Raw genomic sequence first — 12,113 nt, forward strand, 5'->3', positions numbered from 1 at the left:
TAATATTTGCTACAGTGTTAATGTATTTAACTAGGACTAATTTGCTATTTCATAATTCTGTAGTTACTTTTTAAAAATTTCTTAATTCCTATTTCCATTTAGTAGACACTGGAGTTGTTTCTGTAGATTTATATTACTGCTAACTGAGATGTTTTAGACTTTCGTTAACTGGTTCATACAGATCTGGCATTCTCCTTTTTTCTCATTTGTTAGGTTATTGATTTGCTTTAAAAGCAAAAAAAGCAAAATTAATCAGAGTGAGCCAGGGAAATGAGGTAAAATACAAATTAGACAGTTCAGTTAATTTTTAAAATATGTGTAAAATATAATTTGAGTTACATTTGAAGCTTAAGGCCTTTGTACTTTTCAGTTCAATTTGCATTGTAGCCTCTTTTTTTTTTAAGATTTATTTATTATATATACAGTATTTTGTCTGCATATAAGACTACAGGCCAGAAGATGACACCAGATCTCATTACAGATGGTTGTGAGCCATCATGTGGTTGCTGGGAATTGAATATTTTGTCTGCATATAAGACTACAGGCCAGAAGATGACACCAGATCTCATTACAGATGGTTGTGAGCCATCATGTGGTTGCTGGGAATTGAACTCAGGACCTGTGGAAGGACAGTCAGTGCTCTTAATCTCTGAGCCGTCTCTCCAGCCCAGCATTGTAGCCTCTTAAAAGAATATAAGTGAAGTAGGAAACAAGCTGCTTGTCCTTAGGGCAGTGCTGCTACTATAAGGTCCACTGGGCTCTGTCTAAACACCCTGTAGGTGACATGGAGCTGGAGGCAGTTATTTTACTCATTGTAATGTAATATTTGCAGATCAAATCATTCTTTTTCAGTGTTGATGTGTATGAGAGATGTAAGTATATAGAGATATATATTCATTAAATTTACTCATTAAGTTTTTACTAGTTACCACTTAGGTTTTCATTTGCAGTATATATATTTAACCTGGTAATAATTTTGAAATCTATAACATTTTTCCTGTATGTCTGAAACAGTATCGAATTCTTAATGTATGTGTATATGTGTTTTAGGAGCAAAGGACTTGAAAGTTGAAGATGACATCTCTCTGAAAGTGATACCTATTTTACCTGCCCTTGGTTGTGCACTTCTGGAAGCAAAGAAGTCACTTCCTGAAAAAGGAATCCCTCCAAACATCTTAGTAAAGCATAGTTTCCATGACCTGTATAAGGTGGACAAAAGCCTTTCATTGATGGCTCCTCAAGATATAATGAAAGACACTGCATTCACTGGGAAACTGTCCCATGCTTTTGACTTGGCTCCCCCACTTGAAAAGTGCCCTTTAGAGTCTCTGACTCAGTTGAAGAGTTATTTTTCAGACCCTAGTGGCTACACTCTGGATCTGTCTACTGCTTTAGACTTGTTAGCAGAGCCTCCTCCGTTTCCTTGTATTTCAGATGGGATTTGTGATGCTGGGTTTTCTTTAGTTATGACTCCAGATCCTGAATTTCTTGACTCAGAGATGGAAATGAGAAAAGAAACTGAAACAACAAAAAAATGTGGGAAAACATTGAGAGTAAAGAAGAGAGCTGTGACTCCATTGACTCCAGCTTCAAATCTGAGAGTTCAGCCAAAGAGAAAGGCCAGCACGTCAGCTGTTGCACTGCCAAGTAAACGAGTGAGCCTGGGCCGCCCCCTTTCCAAGAGAGCTGCAGCCAGAGCAGACAGTGGACCATGCAACCCGACTCTCAAGTTAGTTAAAGGGCAGTTTCCTCAGAAGAGAAAAAGAGGTAAGAATAACGTATGTGATTATCATAACTATAACTGGATTCGTGTGAACTAGAGCTTAGCAGTGTGTTAGAAGTTTGTTAGAAATGCCATTTTTTTCTGAGTGGTTCATATGTATATGAAAACTAGAGAGACAGTGATTTAGATAAGAGCTGGAGACCAATAAATGAAAAACATTAAGATCTCAAGAGCCTGCCCACCAGACGTTTATGTTTCTCTAGTAAACCTTCAGCTAGTTCTCACATTTATGTTCCATTCTTAGAAAGATGACTATCTGATTTCTGTATTGTGCTCTGGCAGTGGTAGGAAAAGGGGATCCTCTAAAAATAATTATGCCAGTAACGGCATCCATTAACCAACAGCCTAAATAAACACCTATAAAAGGGAGAAAAGGTGGTTTTTTTATTGGTGGAGGTGCAGTGCCCACAGAAACCAGAAGAGGGCGTCAAACACGCACATGCACACACTGGCCCCAGGAGATGGAGTTCCAGGCTATTTTGAGCTGCCTAATGCCCAGGTGCTGGGAATCCACCACTAGTCCTCTAGAAAAGCAGTATACTCTCTGTACCACTGAGCCAACTCTCCATCCCCACCATTTATTTTTATTGACAGTTATACTTTAGTCAATATGGCCAACTATAGGACTTCAATATAGCATCAGCTCAAGTTACATCTATTGTATTTTCTCCAAAACTAGGGAATTGTATTTTTTATGGGACTTCTAAGTAAAGGAGTCAACACACTATATAACCAAGGTTTTCATTCATTCATACATAGATCATATCTGGCTCTGTCACTTTATATGGGTAGAGTTGGAAAAGTAAAGCAGAGATCATATGACCTTCAAAGCTGAAAGTATATACTTTCTGTTTCTTCATGGGAAATGTTTGCCAATCGTTTGTTTTCTTTTCTGGGTTTTTTGTTCGTTTGTTTGTTTGCTTGCTTGCTTTTTTAACAATGGAAACAAAAATATACCTAAAAGCGAAGCTTCTGAAAAAACTGTTTGTTCTTTCCTATCTTATATTGTTCCTCAAACTTGACCTTGGCTTCCCACCTGGCCTTGGGTGTCAGGGCTGGGTCTCTAAAGGCATCCTTGTTGACAACAGTTTTGATGTGGGCATGAGGTGACTGTAGTTATAAACTTCCACAAAGGACGTGATCTTTGATCTTTTGGCAATTTTCTTTTTGCCCATGGCAGCTGTCACTTTTTGGGGATAGCAGTCAGTTCCAGCCACAAGGGCATGGTTATAAGGACCGTCTGAAGTGCCATCATCAATGTTCTTCATGATGACAGCTTTGTGTCTGGAGTAGTGTCCAGCCAGGATCAGGACTATGTAGCTGGAGAGTTTTTCTCCAACTCCCGCCAATCCCCGGCAGTCCCACAGCCCACTTATAAAATAAACACACAGAGTCGCTTATATTATTTAAATTGTTTGGCCTAATGGCTCAGGCTTCTTGCTATCTAGTTCCTATATCTCAAATTAACCCATATCTAAAATTAACCCATATCTATTAGTCTGTAAGTTGCCATGTGGCTGGTGGCTTACCAGTACCTTACATCTCGCTTGACATGGCGGCAGCTGGCAGCGTCTCTCTCACTCCGCCATCCTGTTCCCCCCATTCTCCTCTGTTAGTCCCGCCTATCCTTCCTGTCTGGCTACTGGCCAGTCAGCATTTTATTTATCAGTCAATCATAGCAACATATATTTACAGCATACAGGACATCCCACAGCAGCACCACTTTCTGGGGTTTCATGAACTTGCCCATTTTGACAGCAAGCAGTCGGTCTTGTTTTCTATTTTTAGTTTGAAAATGTTGGTGCCTATGAAGCATATAAAATATGCTGATTGCCATGATCTGAATGTTAAGTTTGACCCTGTAATTTAACCACTAGTCATTTCCCTGCGTTTTGCTTTATTTTTAAAATCCTTTCTTGATACCCAGAACTTTCTAATGTATTTCCTAGTATTAGTTAGCCCTACCACCCCCAAATAAAATAAAGGGAAGGGAGGGTTATGGTGCTAAGTGTCTGGGACGGGGACACACACACACACACACACACACACACACACACACACACCCTTAAAACAGTCTTGTCTTTTCCGCATAAGGTGCAGAAGTGCTGACTGCACAGTTTGTACAGAAAACCAGGCTGGACAGGAAAAAAAGAGAAACTTCTGTATCTAAAGATGCTCCAGTGGCTGCAAATGCTAAAAGGGCAAAGAAACAAGAGAAATCTCCAGGTAGAGTTGTTTCACAGCCTAAACCACCTGTGAAAAAATCTCCACAAAAACGGAAGGTAAATGTAACAAGAGGCCGTCGGAATCCCAGAACCAAAAAGCAGCCCCAACCTGGTAAGAAATTCTCTTCCTGTAAATATGAACACTATAATACATGTCTAACAAATCATAAGAAAATAAGTACGTAGTAGCAATTGAAATGTATCAATAACACTATATTCTTTAGTCCAGACATAAACAAAAATAATTTGATTTCTTATAAGTTTTTAGTTTTTCAAGACAAGGCTTCTCTGTGTAGCTTTTGGAGTCTGTCCTGGAACTCACTTTGTAGACCAGGCTGGCCTCGAACTCACAGAGATTTACTTGCCTCTGCCTTTCAAGTGCTGGGATTAAAGGCATGTGCCACCACTGCCTGGCTCTTATAAGTTTTAGATTTGTTTTATGTGTATGAGTGTTTTACCTGCATGTATCTCTATGTACCGTATGTATGCCGTACTCATGGCGGCCAGATGAAGGGATCTGGTCCTCTAGAACTGGCTTAGAGATGTATGTGAGCTACCATGTGGTTGCTAGGAACTGAACCCAGATCCTCTGCCAGAACAGCAAGTGCCCTGAACCACCGAGCCCCTGGTTTCTTAATTGTGCTGTTTACTTAAAAGATTGAAAAGTAAAATAACTTAAAATTAAATTGCTGCCTTTTAAACCAAATACATTATTTTAGATTATTGGCAGCTTTGAGCAAACTACACATAATTTTCTTTAAATAACTTGGAAAACCTGTAAGATTCAAACAGTAGCTTCTAATTTTAAACCTAAACATGAGTTTTATAAGAGTTAAAGTATAAACATCCTCATTTATGACTAAATATTCTTGCAAGTAGTATCTGCTAGTGTTAGTCTTAATTACAATCAATTAGCAAAGGCTGTAAGGTTATCTAAAAATAATTACAAGTAGTAATCAAAAGTATATTTGCTTTAAAAGGTGATGTAATTTTAAGGTAGTTTACTTTTGATATACATAAGCTAAAAGCTGACTGTTGTTGGTCTTATATTCCCACCTCTTAGACATTAATTCTTTATCAGAAAGTACTGTTGTTATCTCAGCCTTAACCTTGATACGACCGAACATACAACACCCTACCCTTAGGTCTATTTTTCTTGTTAATTTTAGTCTTCTGTATATGATGTTTTTCTTCCAAATGGCAAAGTCTTTGTTGTTTTTCATTTTATTTATCTCCTACCCCTGTTGTTACATTTTTAATTGATTTAGAATCTGTACCAAGTCAATAATTGTTCTAAATTAAATTATACATGCTTAAACTACTTTTCTTGTCACCAGTAGTCATTATCATAGTAGCCATAACTTACAAGTGATACTCTATATAAGAAATAGATGAGTATATGTAAACTATAATGTTAACAGAAGTAGACAAAAATCAGTATCACTTAAGAGTATCAGATCATAAAATAAATTCAGTATTTCCAGTGCATCTAGAGGGCCAACAAGAAAATTCTCTACTCTGACCCTTTTCTGTCTGGCTCTCTTAGGTTTTGCTATTTTAAACAACTCAGCTGTGTTTATTTTTTCCTCCCAACGCCCTTCTCATTCCAAATGATACATCATAGGCCAGAGTTTTCCTCTCCTTAAATGCATTAATTAATTGAATGTATAAACTGGCCTTTTGTAGGCAGGTTATTCATTTCAGACATTCTGTGATTGATTACATAGAGTTCATTTGGCTTTTCTCTGTATCCATTTACCTGCAAAGGAAATTGTTATATAGTATAGTTGTGAACTTAATTTTTTATAATAACAGTGTTTGTGAAAGATTAATGTACAGAGAATGCCTTGCAAACCACTGGAGAATGTAATTTTTCTGATAAAGGCAAATGATTAGATTCTGTTATTACAGAAAGAAAATTGCTAGGAGATTGCCTCCTTTGCAGGTAATAGTGCCGTTATTGCTAAAAAGTAAAGTTTTTAAATGTAAAATTAATTAAATATTAATTGATGATTGAATATTCACCACTTTTATAATGTTTTATACATAAAAAGCTAAATGGAATTGTTTCTTGGGAATAGTGTCTGAGAAAGTATGTTAGCAAATTCTATAATACGTATTTCACATTTCTAAAGTACATCTTAACTAGAATGTAAGCACACTGAAGGCAGGACTCTGGATTTTTGCTTTGCCCACCCTATTTTTGTAACTGTTGTATTGACTATTAATTTTCAGTTAAGTGTAGGAATATGCAAGATATCTAAGAAAAACAAATATTATATCTGTCCTTTTTGTTTTTTTATTACGAAGCCGAAAAAGACATTGCTTTACATCTTCAATCAGAAATTTCATCAAATGGTCAAAAAGATGGAATTAACCTAAGTACAGTTCAACAAGAAAGTATTGCAATGATTCCTAAAGGTTTTCCTGAAAACTCGATTATCAACTGTGACTCCCAGGCACTAAATATGTTAGCAGATCTGGCATTAAGCTCTGCTGCTTCTTCTATACCACCATCTTGTGAAGTTAGGAACCTTTCCTGCTTCTCTGAACTGCCACAAAACAATGTTTTATTCTCTAAAGAAAATTCATTGCACGGTACCTCTGACCATGAATATCATAGGGGAGTTAAAAGTCAAAAAGGTGTACTACTACCTAAACCATCCTCTGATAAGAAGATTAATTCAGAGTCAGACTTAACTGTTGGCCAAGAAGAAAACTTGGTACTTTGTGATCAGCCTCTTGCTATTGCCCAGCCAGCACCCCCTGAGGAAGCCCGAGAATCCTCAGATGCAAGTCAAAACTCTGTTGCTGTGGAACATTCCTATGCCTTGCTCCTTGCTGAACAGTCAAAGAAACATCTGTATCAGAGAAAGTTACCAAGCCCTGCTTTTGCAAAGAATGGGGCAAAAGGCCCCGAAGCTGGAACTCCTATTGGAAAGGTCATGCCATTTCGGCATCTACAGAACACCTCCCCTCTACAAAAGCTTTCTGAAGATTCATTGACTAAGCGCAAAAGTCTGTTTGTATCTTCCATCCTCAAAGATTTTTTTTGCTCTCATACCGTTCTTAGTTGTGATGGCTCCTTAAAGATCACTTTCAAATGTGAAGGAGAATATGCATTCAGCTTAGATAGCAGATACACCAGCAACCCATTGGAGAAAACTATTGTGAGAGCATTACATGGGTAAGTAGGAGGGGTACAGCTTTTTGTTGAGATCTGTATAATAAGATGGAAGACTCATGCCTGACTTTGGGGAAAGAGAAAATGTTGTAAAGCCATAATATAATATAGTATCAAATGTGTGTTTACTGAGAGTTGAAAATGACAGGTTTTGCCACTGTTGATCACATGGAGAACTTGTAAAGATATCTTTAGTCTTGTGAATGGATTTTCATTTGCAGTGCTTGTTCAAATTGATGGGAGTGAGCGATTTCAAGTGAATGAGTGCTTCTGTAAGTCTTCCTTAAGAAGATTCATGGGGCCGGGTGGTGGTGGCAGCAGCGCACGCCTTTGATCCCAGCACTCGGGAGGTAGAACCAGGCAGATCTCTCATGAGTTCGAGGCCAGCCTGGTCTATAGAGTGAGATCCAGGACAGACACCAAAACTACACGGAGAAACCCTGTCTCGACAAAACCAAAAAAAAAAAAAGGATTCATGGAGCCGGGCAGTGGTGGTGCACACCTTTAATCCCCCAGCACTCTGGAAGCGGAGGCAGGCGAATCTCTGAGTTTGAGGCCAGCCTGGTCTACGGTTTGAGGACAGTCAGGACTACAAAGAGAAACTCTGTCTCAGTGGTTAAAAGCACACTGACTGTTCTTCCAGAGGACTTGGTTTCAATTCTCAGCACCCACATGGCAGCTAACCTTGATCTCTGACTCCCAAGATTTGACACCTTCACTCAGACATACATGCAGACAAATACCAATGCAAATGAAATAAAAGTAAATTATTTTTAAAAAGCAACAAAAAAAAAGGAATCATGGCAATAATAACGGACTTAGTAGCACTATAGGATTTTGGAGATTAAACTGATAGCTTTCCTAGTTGAGTCTCTTGTGACCTGGAATAAGTATGTTCTTCTAGGCATTAATTCTCTTTTTTTTTTCTTTCTTTTTTTTTTTTTTAAGATTTATTTATTATGTATACAGTGTTCTGCCTACATGTGTCCTTGCAGGCCAGAAGACGGCACCAGATTTCATTATGGATGGTTGTGAGCCATCATGGCTGGGAATTGAACTCAGGACCTCTGGAAGAGCAGTCAGTGCTCTTAATCACTAAGCCATCTCTCCAGCCCTAGGCATTGATTCTCAAGTTTATTGTATATATACAGTCCATTTAGGAATCTCATTGAGCTACAGATTCTGGTGCATTCTGGGGTCTACGTCTCTTAACAGATTTCAGGTGTCAGTGGTGGATTAAATATGAAGAGTGGTTTTTGAGTATAGGTAACAGCATGGAATGAAATTCAGTTATCTGTGAACCATTTCATATTTACTACACATTCCACATTACCAGATTTCTTCTTTGCATGGGTTCACATACACAGAGGTAGTTGACATCCTAATTAGTCTGATTCCTGTATGACAACTGAAGCCTAACTCCAATTCAGCCCACTTCAGCTGTCTGTTGTCTTTCTGCTAAGAACAGTATTGTTTTGTGTCTATCTAGAACTGTAATCTGAAAATGGTACAGTGTTTGCTACATTGCCCAGAGAATATTCTAATCATCATAGTTTTCCAGCTATTATAAGGGATAAAAAATGAAAACTGACTACAAAGCAAGTGCCAGAACTGTTACACAGAAAAACCCTATCTCAAAAAAGAAAAGAAAAAAAAAAGAAAGAAAACTAAGTTAATTAACAAGTCTCGGCCAAACTAAAATAATAAGAATTTGGGTACTTGCTAGAACCATTAATCCCAAAATAAACAGGCTGTCTTCAGAGTGAGTTCGTGTGGTATGAAAGGCAAATGCTAGGCCAGGAATCAGAAGACTCAACTGTTCTTCCATATAAGTTTTGTGATTTGAAATAAGTCACTTAATGTTCTAATTCTTTGTTTTCTTCTCTTTAAGATGAATGGGTTATACTTCATAATCATTTGTTAAATCAACTTACTGTTTCATATTTGTAATATTTAAAAGTGAACACAAATAATTTTACTCATAGGAACTTGTTTATGATAATTAACTAAAAATAATATTTCAATTATTTTTTGTGTGCTCTTTAACATCTCAGACCCTGGAACACTGATTTGCCTGAAAATATGGAAGATGTGAAGCTTTTACTTCATATGTGGGTAGCTCTGTTCTACAGCAAACAGAACAAAGTCATGGGGTCACCTCGAAAGGTGGTAGAACACAGAAACCCAGCAAAATATGTATGCATAAATAGGTCTGTAGAATCTTTTGACCAAAGTGACATTGAGGAGTTTTCCAGTGTGGAAAGATACTCAGTAGACCCTCAGTTGGAGACTAAGGAAGCACATGAAGGTCATGCCACCAATACGACCTTTCCTGGACCTAACTGCGTGCTTCCTTTCATTAATCCACCAACCACCAGAGACTTGGAACTCTGCTTACAGAATGAACAGAAAGAAATGTTTACAGGAGAGTGTCACCTGGATACTTCAGGAAGCCAGAGTTGCATCTATTCTTGTAATAATGAGGTGAGGTACTATTATAAATGCTGCTTTTTTTTTTTTGGCTAGTTCTTCATTTTATATGTAAACATTTAAAACAAGGTACTATTTAGAAAAAAAATGGATCTTCCAGCTTTGTAAAGGATTTTAATGCCCCAAACACAATTTTCATAAAATGTTCCTCTGTATTGTCCATAGGTAGGTTTTATCTACCATCTTCATTGAACAAGATGCAGAAATCAGATATGTGGGAACCCAGCTTGATTGTCATTTATTAGTATTATAATTTGGGGCAAAGTACTTGTTCTGAACTTGTTTTAAAATAACTGACTATAAGAACTAGGGAGATAAATTGCTTGCTGTGCAAGCATATGGACCTGAGTTCAAATCTTCAGCATCCATGTACAACCTAGGCATGGCCGTGCACATCTATAACCCTAGCACTAGGGGAATAGACGGGGTAGACACAGCTTAATCCCTGGAGCTTGCTGGCGCTAGCATAGTCAGTGAACTCCAAGCTCGTGAGACAATACAAGGTGAATGATACCTAAGAACAACAATCAAAGTTGACCTCTGACCTACACACATATGCACCCACAGGAACACACACAAATTACTAACTTGTTATGGCTTACATAGATATTAAGGATCAAATGTTAGTGATAAATATTAGTGATGCTTTGATAGATTTTGATACAGCAGGCTAAAATTGATTATATTTGAGTGAGTTTGGAAGGCAAATAATGGAATAGTAAAGTATCAGACCTATAAAGAAAAGTAATTTGTGAGTATTGACACAATTTGGACAGCATCTGGTACTTGTCCTTACATTGAGTAGACTGTGTTGCCGTACGTGAGGTCAGTGGGGACTTGCAGAGCCAAGAATGAACCTAGGAAGGTGAGTATATTCAAGTGACGGTCATTATTAGCAAAGTTAACATATCTACAGCACTATATACCAAATAATGTTCCAAGCTCTTCCCTCACAATAACTCAGGTAATTCTGAAACAAAGCCAGTGAAGTAAAAACTGTTAGCTTACTAAACTGTGATGAGGCCAATGAAGTTCTCTGAAGTCACATAAATTGCAAAACCAAGGTTCATATCCAAACAATCTAGTTGTTTCTGTGTCATATTCTGGGGATGTAATTGTGTACACATCCAGATGAGTATTTTATACATAGTGATATGGTTTTTTGTTTTTTTAAATAAGATTCAGAAATTTTGTCCTATTCTCAAGGATACAAATAAAATCCAGTTAAGAGCAACTATACATTAGACTAAGAAAATACTTAGTAAGGCAGATTTCAGTTACTACCTAGGTTCATACATACTCCATACTAGTTTCTCTCTCTCTCTCTCTCTCTCTCTCTCTCTCTCTCTCTCTCTCTCTCTCTCCCTCTCTCTCTCCCTCTCTCCTTTATCTCCCCCCCCCATCTCTCTCTCTCTCTCTCTCTCTCTCTCCCTTCTCTCTTGGCTGTCCTGGAACTCACATGAAATAAGACATAAAGAAGACTAAACCTGAGCTTGGTAAGGTGGCTCACCATGTAAAAGCACTTGCCATGCAAGCCTAACAAAGACGTATGTTTGATCCTGGAATTCTCAGTGTAACAAAAACCAGCTTGTAAAGTTATCCTCTGATCTTCGTACATGAATGAGCCTTGGCATACGTTGCATGAGTGCGAACACACACATGGAATAAAAATAATAAATACTTTTTTTTATTTAAAAAGAAGAGTAATCCAGGCATGGCACAAGCCTATAATCCTAGCACTTGAAGTGTGAAGACAATAGGCTCAGGAGTTCAAGGCCAGCCTCAGCTACATGACATTCTGTCTCTAGAGGGGGAGATTAAGGGCTGAATATGTTCAAAATGTATATATTTTTTAAAATTTAACCATTGAGTAAAATTATACTCAATGTTTATGTGAAACAAATTCAGAACCTATTCATAGTTATTCAGGAAATTTTCTAAGTTGGGGATAAAAGAAATAATTACAATGAATGATTTTTAATTAATATTAAATATTTATAGTATACACTGGTTAAGTACTTCTCCAAAATTTTTAGGACCAGAAATGATTCAGATTTGAGAGAACTTCAAATTTTAAGAATATTGCATAGACTTTACTCATTGAACATCACTGTCAGAAAACTCCAGTATTGGAAGTGTTTCACACAAAGTTTAAGTATCATGTCAGCACGTAAAGGCTTTGTATATTGAAGTATTCTGGGTTTCAGATTTTCAGATAACAGATGTTCCAGCTTACGCTTCTAAGAATATTTTGAGAGTGGGAGGCTGGGGATTTTCTTGAGTATTATGCCTGCACATAAAAGCATGTGACTGTACTATAACATTCCCTTGTTCCACAAGTGGACACACTGGCACAAAAAGCTCTAGAGGCCAATAGCATGTTGCTTGCGGTCACTTGACCAATTTTTTTTTTAATGTATTTATTATGTAT

At 37.5% G+C, this 12,113-nt stretch overlaps 1 protein-coding gene across 5 annotated transcripts in view; it reads left to right on the top strand.

Annotated features, from left to right (window-relative positions):
- Positions 1-12,113, top strand: part of Tasor2 (transcription activation suppressor family member 2) — a 48,323-nt gene that overhangs the window by 20,043 nt on the left and 16,167 nt on the right. For all 5 annotated transcript variants that reach the window (XM_052726765.1, XM_052726764.1, XM_052726766.1 and 2 more), the window contains 4 exons: positions 1,051-1,767; positions 3,878-4,120; positions 6,319-7,195; positions 9,247-9,676. In XM_052726765.1, coding sequence (XP_052582725.1) covers positions 1,051-1,767; positions 3,878-4,120; positions 6,319-7,195; positions 9,247-9,676 — 2,267 coding nt within the window. The remainder of the gene's footprint in view (positions 1-1,050; positions 1,768-3,877; positions 4,121-6,318; positions 7,196-9,246; positions 9,677-12,113) is intronic.

This window comes from Peromyscus californicus, unplaced genomic scaffold (assembly GCF_007827085.1).
Source record: "Peromyscus californicus insignis strain IS unplaced genomic scaffold, ASM782708v3 Scaffold_8__1_contigs__length_139910024, whole genome shotgun sequence".
NCBI classification, from domain to species: domain Eukaryota; kingdom Metazoa; phylum Chordata; class Mammalia; order Rodentia; family Cricetidae; genus Peromyscus; species Peromyscus californicus.